At 44.5% G+C, this 8,431-nt stretch overlaps 1 protein-coding gene across 1 annotated transcript; it reads right to left on the reverse strand.

The window, feature by feature from the left end:
- Positions 1 to 1,501: 1,501 nt before the first annotated feature.
- neff1 (neuronal intermediate filament family member 1) lies at positions 1,502 to 8,387 on the reverse strand. The gene is made up of 4 exons (XM_007564736.2): positions 7,378 to 8,387; positions 5,502 to 5,819; positions 4,796 to 4,920; positions 1,502 to 3,400 (listed from the first exon to the last, which is right to left on the reverse strand). Exons 1-4 carry the CDS (start codon positions 8,122 to 8,124, stop codon positions 3,010 to 3,012), a joined length of 1,581 nt encoding a protein of 526 aa, XP_007564798.1. The 5' UTR covers positions 8,125 to 8,387; the 3' UTR covers positions 1,502 to 3,009.
- Positions 8,388 to 8,431: the final 44 nt, after the last annotated feature.

An 8,431-nucleotide genomic window follows, 5' to 3' on the forward strand; every position in this document is an offset into this window, starting at 1 on the left:
ATAAAAACAATTCTACTTTCTCTGTCATATTATTTCACTTATAAGAACTTGTTACAAGTGAAATAACCTGTCAGTGCAAATAGTACTTATTTCATCAATAGGAGTTACTTACAGAAAACAAACTCCTGCATCTGGCTGAAAAGTTGAGTTAGCCTCAGTTTAAGTGTACTAAGATATTTACATCTAGAAAGTGGAACAAAAACACTGTAAGATTTTTTAGCTCTAGTGGCCTTTATTTGAAAGTAGTTAAACAGGAAAGAGAGTAATGAGAGAGGGGGAAGACATGCAGCAAATGTCACCAGGCCGGGAATCGAACCTGCGACCACCACCACAAGGACCAAGGCCTCAATACGTGGGTTGTGCTTTGCCCCTGCACCACCACAGCATCCAAGATTTTGTGTTTTTGCAGTGCAGGTGTGATAATTGAGATCTGAAAGCTTTTACTTACAAATTCATTCCTACCTGCACTTAATGAAAATGTACTTGGATCTGTTTATTGCCAAAAACAAACACTCTCCACTGTGCCAAAGAAAACTAAGAACACAAAAAGTAGCATAGTCACAAAGAAAAAAAAAAATCAGGTTGTGATTAAGTTGTTGCTTTTGACAGCTATGCTGGTGCTGGAACCTGCCATCCATCTGGCTCCATCCGGTGTGGGCGCCGGCAGACAGGAGCAGGGATGAGGCAGCAGGAACAGCCTGAAGACTTTATCCAGCTTGCTCAGGAGCTATCGACTGCAGCCTGCGAGGTAATGATGCAGGCTGTGGAAGGAGCTAGACTGGAAAAATAATTTCTCAACAATTTCCTGCCTTTTTCTTACTCTGCCATGTGCAGTGGGTAAAATGAGTTTACAAAGTTGGTTAGGAGTTTGTGTTAGAAAGGCTAAGAAAATAAACAGAACAGGTTTCAAAAAGTAACACAACTCAGTCTGTGTTAATTGATTAAAATGATGTGAAATGCAAAAAGTAGCTGCTCTCTTATTGATTTATCCAGAATTACCTCCCCCCCGCCCCACTTGGTCCTACTAGTTGTATGATACGTTGTCAGTGTGTGTGGACTGAAAATGACCTCCGCTGTCCAAAAACTGTGGTTCATCACAGTGAAATTCTGTATCAACAAGAGAGATAATATGTTCACACAACCGGGTTTGGGTCATTTATTCCTGAAAAGCGACAGTGTTATGTAAAATTTACTCTTTTTTTTGCTCACATCTTTCAGTGAACGACTCAGGAATTGCTCCATAAAAAAAGATAAAAATAAAAATAAATTATCATCCTGCGAATTTCCGGAAGTTCTTGTCAGTTCTTGTTAGCTGGTAGTGTTTAGTCACTACTTGCCACATTCTTTCAGACTAAACTAGATCAGTCATATCACTACATGGCGTTTAAAAAATTAGATGTAAACAGCTTTGAAAAAAAAAACAAAACTTTTTTTGTAAAACGTTTTAATATTTTTGATCGTTTTTATTAAACTATAAACACAAATAGAGTGGAGAAAAGTTTTGTTTATTAAATGTCTTTATTTGGCTTTGAGAGGAAACAGCAGCATGTACAATCACAGTTGTTTAGCAGAATCTGGAAAGTGTCAGCAACTCCTCTGTCGTACCGGGAACAAGTGAAGTTCAGGTGGAAACAAGTTTTATTTTACTTTCTTTTATGGTTAAGGCAAGGTTTTTTTTCTTCTTCTTTCTTTTAAATGTAATTTTATTTCTTTAACTGAGCACAAAACAAGCAAAAAGTCTTTCTCATCCAGCTAATATTCAAGCTCCAGGTATCAGGCCATGCATTCAAACCAGTTGCTTGATTCATTTGCCAAAACAAAACCTGGGAAGACAAACGAAGAACAGCAGCGATGAAAAACGTTTCAGGGCAGCGTGAGAGAAAGTTATGGTGAATATAGCCCTTATTTATGACTCTACACCTCAAAACCCATCATCTAACCCACTCTTTATATATCCAGCTTAACTAAACAAAGGGGCTACTGTGTTAACATGAGATTAAAAAGAAAATGCTTTTCTTTTTCAGTGGTATGTAGCAGATTCTTCTTGACAAATGAATCAATCAAAGGTAGGGATCGGTTATAATCCCCTGCCACCCAAAAGAAATACACAGAGCAGCAGTTAAAGCTTCACATTTTCATCCACATGGATGCACACAGCAGCAGCGCTCCTCCTCTCTTACACACTGCACAGCCTCACACACGCGCGCACACACACACACACTCACACACACACACGCACGCACACACACACACACACACACACACACACACACACACACACACATCTTTCTCCAGGCTCAGGCTGCAATAAATAAAAGCGGGACGAACGCAGAACTGAGTGGACTGAAATGAGTCGGAGCGCTTGAAATGTGGGTTTGGGGGGGGGGGAACTAAATCATAACCCACATGGAAGCATTCTTTGTTTTTCTGCTAGTATTTCTGCCTTAAAGCTGACATTCACATTCAGGACCGAGCTGGTGGGGGGGAGCGGGTGCTCTATGATAAAATCCTTCCCCAACTTGTATATGTAGAAATAAAATAGCACCATAATAGTTGGACTGGCTGCTTCACATGCTCCAGGATCTGTGCGTTTGTCTTTCAAAGTCTGTGTGCTGACTGCGGTGTTACCTCTGAGGCGGGCTCGCTGTTTGCTAATGTGAATATGGATCATCTGTGGCACATAACGCAGGAGGAAACATTCACACCTGCTTCTCATTTTTTACCTTATTGTGGTAAACATGCTAGTAGCCCTCTGTACTTCAGAGACGTGGAAACGGTGGACAGTGGACTGAATAAATACTTGTTACCATTTTACAGCTCGCTAATGCTATACTTCTCCTTCTAAAGTGATCCCGTCTGACCCGGTGTGGACGTGGCAGGCATTTGGAGCAGGTGGATGTGTGTGGATGGGTGGGGGAAACTCGGAGGGTGATGTGAACAGGAAGCAGACCCAGAGGTGATCGGTGGGATGAGAGATGAGTTATTGATGCTGATGACGACACAAACTGTTTAGCTCTTGCTGCTCTTCCCGGTGGAGCTCTCCTTCTCCTTCTCTTTCTCCTTTCCCTTCTCCCCCTTTTCCTTTGGCTTCTCCTCTTCCTCCCCCTCTTCCTCTTCTTCTTCTCCTTCTTCCTCCTCCTCTTCCTCTACTTCTCCCTCACCTTCCTCCTGCTCCTCTGCCTCTTCTCCCTCCTCGCCCTCCTCCTCCTCTCCCTCTTCCGCTTCCTCCTCCTTCTCCTCATCTTCTCCTGCCTCCTCTTCCTCCTCTTCCGGCTTGGGCTTCCTGTAAGCTCCGAGGGCGTAGGCGCGGGCCGATGTGTAGGACAGACCGGGATAGCCAGACTGGACCATGGCGCTGCCCACCGAGCTGAGGCGGCACTCCTCACCTTCCAGAAGCTTCCTGTACAGACAGAGAGGCAAACGGGTGAGGAGGGGGAGGACGACGTCTCCCTGCAGCCTGGATTTGGAGTGTTTCTCATCTCAGTATGTTTCAAAAGAAGAATACAACTGTCATGTGATATGAAGGATGATTGAAAGCTTTCCCATCAGAAAGGTTGACTAAATACCTCTTGTTTCACTTAAAGGGGCAGTATTATGTGTTTTCCAGCCACATCAAATCATTTTGTAGGTAACGATGTTACCTTCAGTAGTTATAAAAATCCTATATGTATTAAATATGACTTAAAAGAAATTTCACTTCGTAATCAAACGCCTGGAAATTGGGCCTCTATCTCTTTAACAAATTCCACCTTCCTGAAACTCCACCTTCAGGAAGTCGTCACAACATGGCTCCTCTAGAAATTCTTTAACAACGTTTTTACCAGCATTGCACTGAGAATTTGCTCCTATAATGAGCTCAGTAGATGCACTTTTCCACCAGGTGTTTGCTAATTGCTGCTGGCTAGTCTGAAGGAGCTGAGTGGGAGAGTCATGGGGGAGGGCTGCTCTGTGAGGCGGAAACTTGGAAACTGCAGTTCTGAGGAGGAGCTGTGCCTCAAAGGTGGAGCTAGGTCCACCCAAGTGTTTTGCACAGCTGAATGGTTATCATGTGAGATTAAAGGGTTTCCTAAACATTCAAGAAAGAATCAAAGCAACACTCCAGGTATGTTTTTGATGAGGCAATGACATTATAACATGGTGTAAAGCTACAAAAAAGTCAATTCTAAATAATACTGATCCTCTAAAAATGTAGCTGCAAAGGTAAAAGTAAAATTGTGTCCATAACCAGGATGTCTCAATTGTAATTAATTACAAATTCATATCTAACTTTGCAAGCTTGGAAAATACAACTGATAAGCAGCTTATAAACAAACCATATCATAAATAATGAAAGAACAAGTGTCCCAAAAATATTCCGCAGCAACTAGCCAAATATTAATTGTTGATGAACTGTTGTTGTTGTGATTTTTTTCCACACTGCCTCTCAGGTCTTTGCTTTTATGGGCCACTACTTGTTTCAGTTGAGAACAATGACAAAACTGAACAAAACCAGACCACACATCACCTCAAGTAATAAAAAACATCACATAAAAACAAAAAATGGGAGGATCACATAATTCACAAGTACAATCAATAGAAATCAGTTCTACTTGGCTTACATACTGAACTTAATTGGTAGGAACCTTAAAAAATGTATTGTAGAATAATCCATCCTCACAAATACAACGCTAACCTGCAACCATTACTTCCTGCTGTTTTAAGTTCTTATCTAAACAATAAACCATGTAAAGGAACCATTAATGCTTTGTAAGGGATATGGATCGGTTCACTCTCCCTGTAAGGAAACTAATCTGACCTGTAAGCGGCGATCTCGATGTCCAGGGCCATCTTGACATTCAGCAGGTCCTGGTATTCACGCAGGTGACGAGACATCTCTCCCTTGGTGCTCCGCAGGGCAGCCTCCAGCTGCTGGATAGTGTCCTGCACACAACCACAGATACAGAATGAAATCTGGGTCATAATTTAGAAAGGGCTTACAAGGGCGGCAGCCCAGGGCTTCATGTTTTGTGGGGTCCCAAAGACTTTTCTTTTCTTTCTCTGTTTATTTATTTTTACAAAGGTGTGTTTTGAAAACACTGTACTTTATGTAAAACAGACAAGCAGATATCAAGTGAGTTGTATTCATTTTGGGGTAATTTTATGAATACACACAATATTCAAGTATTTCAAAATTATGAAATTATGGCCAATGTCTTTGGAAACAACATGGAGTTTTTGGCCGGGGGACATATTAGACCTTTCATGCATCATTTAATACCTGCTGATATGTAAGACTGTGTGTTAATGGACTGTAATTTGCATTAATACAAAATGTTTTTCTGTAGTGGATAGGGCACCAAAACTGCCTCCAGCCCAGGGGCCCATATCCTCTTAAATCAGGCCCTGACAATAAACTTAAGCTGTTAAGTGATCCTTAATAAAACGTTTCTTAATCTATGTTGCTAAGTGATTGCCTTTTTACGAACTCACCTCATTCGATAAGCAATAAATAATTCACTTACTTGCATCTCTCCAATTTCATTGTTGTGACGGTCTTCCATCTCGCCAATCTGCCTCTCCAGGGCTTCGTTGTGGCCCCGGAGGGCCTCGATCTCCAGGGTGCGGGCTTGCACCTGCCTGCGGTACTCGCTCAGCTCCTCCTTGGAGTGCTTGATGGCGTCCTGGTTGCGTGTGGCAGCCTCTGTCACAGTGGCAAACTTGGAGCGGTACCACTCCTCGGCCTGGACCTGGTTCCGGGCCGACAGGTTCTCGTACTGAGCCCGGATGTCCTTCAGGGCTGCAGCCAGGTCCGGTTTACTCATGTCCATCTCCACTGACACCTTGAAGAAGGAAAGAGAATAATAATAAGAAGTCCCAGCTGCAACATGAACTCTGAACCCCAAAAAGAATCACCAGACTGCTTCATAGCTGTTATTTCACTGATTTCAGGTTCAAACATTTAGGAAAGTAAAATGTTTCAAAGTCACTGACGCTAAATCATAACTTTGCCTATGCCTTTTTCTTAAAAACAAAAATAAAATAAAATAAAATAAAAAAAAATCATATTAACTATTTTAGTTTCACTTGAAAATATACATTCAGAGACTGTTACATCAAACCTCAGGATTAAGACATACATTTTAAGTTCAACCATTTTAGCAGTGTGGAGGCATCCCAGGTGACTGTTTAAGGATGCATGAGGTGAGCTGTGTGCTGATCCACTGAGCTGATGCAGGACAGATGGATGGGCTGCTGACTCAGACTCCCTCTGCTGCAGAAAACTGCAGTCGACATCTTGTATAGCTATCATCCCTTCCCTGCAGGGCAATGTAAAAACTGGACTAATTTACCCAGCATCCATTACTGCTAATCACTGACTAATTTAGCTAACTGTAGCGCATATTGTCACTTTTTTTTTGTCACATTCTGCCTGTGACAAAACTAGACTATTTTGCCTAGTTTATATATATATAAACTAGGCAAATTTTTACAGATGAAATTTTTTTCATCTGTAAATTTCTGAGCTGTGCTGCTGTCGCTTGAAATGGAGTCGCATACTCCACACAGTCTGCGCCCCGTCGTCCCAGAGGACGACCACACCCCTGGATTTACCAGTTATTATTCCGGATTGTATCCGCGCTTTAAACCCTCTGACATTAATCAACGAGAACGACCACTTATTAAATCTCCCTCGTTGTTACTTTATCGATTTAACAACTTTTAAAGCTATTTGTCTCATTATATAGAACGTTACGCGCGACGTAGCAGGATATGAAAATGGTAAAATTCATGTAAATTGTAAACTGATTGTGTCAAGTTAACGATTTTTTGATTAAAGGAGCTGCGTGACGCGGCGCGCGCGGCTGCTGCAGCGCAGGTCGCTAGCTCTGAGGAGGGCGGGACAGCGCGTGGTGCTGAAACGGAACTGCAGAGTCATCAATTTCCCAGTGCAGCAGTGCTCATAGTGAAGGACTCAGTAAAGGAAAATGTGTTCAAAACTCCTACAAGTTAGACCTCACCTGGTCGCCTTCTTCCTGGTCGCTCGAGCAGGATAATAACGCATGATTTTGGTGGTTAGCTAAGCTAAAGTCATTGTAAAGACCGTGTAAAATATTCTAAATGTGATGTAAACTCGGAGCGCGGTCGGGAATATTAAAAAGTGCGTCACAACGCCGATATATTCTAAGACTGGACGTCGATGGGACCTTAACACTGTTTTGGCGAATGCTCGTTTTGAATTAAACCAGAATAATGTGTGGAAAACGGAACCTAAAGAGTAAATTTAGCCCATTAATTTCACCCTAATCTCCTTTCATCCGCATTTAAAACCTTTTATCGCTGTAGGCATTTTCTTTGCACGTTCTTCTTTTTTCCTTTTTAGCAACTTTTCTTGTGTACCTGCGTTGCCTGCAGGGACGCCTGCAGCTCCTGCAGCTCCTCTTCATGAACTTTCCTGAGGAAGGCGATCTCGTCCAGCAGAGACTCCACTTTCTTCTCCAGCTCCAGGCGGGCCAGGGTGGCGTCGTCCACGTCCTTCCGGTAGCCCTTCAGGGCGCTCTCCGCCTCCTCGCGCAGCCTGCTCTCCTCATCCAGCTTCTCCCGCACGCGCTCCAGCGTCTCGTTCATCTGGACGCAGTCCAGGTGCATCTGGCTCTTCTCGTGCGTCAGCTCCTCCACGCGCGCCCGCAGCTCGCGGATCTCCTGCTCGTAGAGCTCGTGCAGGCGCGACGGCTCGTTGTGGCGCTGGCGCAGCAGCGTCACCTCGGCCTCCAGGACTTTGTTGTGCTGCTCCAGGTTGTGCACCTTCTCGATGAAGGACACGAAGCGGTCGTTGAGGCCCTGCAGCTGCTCCTTCTCGTTGGTGCGGATGATCTTGAGCTCATTGGTGACGGCGGTGGACTGGGTCAGGTCCATGGCGGAATCCTGGATGGAGGAGAAGACGCGGCCGGGAGCCGCCGTCCTGCGGTAGGTGGCGGAGGAGACCGCGGAAGGGGAGCCATAAGCGCGGTGGCTGCTGCGGTATCCTGCGGAGTGCAGGCGGGACGGGCTGCCGCCGCTAGCCAGACCCACACGACCTGACCGGGGCGCCTCTCCGAAGATCCTGCGATAGGAACTGCTGCTGTAAATGTCGCTGGAGTAACTCATGTTTCCTTTACTTTAGGGGAAGAGAAAAGAGAGAGGAGAGAGAGAAAGAAAGCGCAACTGTGTGTGCTTGTGTGTTTGTGTATGTGTGCGTATGTGTGTGGAGCTCAGGAGTGTGTGATGGAGAGTGCGCGGGAAGGACAGAAAGTGAGATGCGTGTGATGTCTGGCCCGGACAGGTGCTTTTATAGTCGGGGCTCTGCGGCGCATCATTTGACGCAGTAGCAGCGGAAGACGGGTGGGGGGGAAACCTGCGGGCCTTTGCAGAAAGCCTCCACCCTCCTGGGAGACTCCCAGACACCCATGCAGCT

Source organism: Poecilia formosa, unplaced genomic scaffold, assembly GCF_000485575.1.
Source record: "Poecilia formosa unplaced genomic scaffold, Poecilia_formosa-5.1.2 Scaffold167, whole genome shotgun sequence".
NCBI lineage: Eukaryota > Metazoa > Chordata > Actinopteri > Cyprinodontiformes > Poeciliidae > Poecilia > Poecilia formosa.

Excerpts from the sequence above, each read along its gene's own strand:
- neff1 (XM_007564736.2), bottom strand. The coding sequence starts at position 8,124 with ATGAGTTACTCCAGCGACATTTACAGCAGCAGTTCCTATCGCAGGATC. Across the intron at positions 5,820-7,377 it reads CGTCCCTGCAGGCAACGCAG|GTGTCAGTGGAGATGGACAT; the intron begins GTACACAAGAAA and ends TCCTTCTTCAAG. Across the intron at positions 4,921-5,501 it reads ATGAAATTGGAGAGATGCAA|GACACTATCCAGCAGCTGGA; the intron begins GTAAGTGAATTA and ends GGTTGTGTGCAG.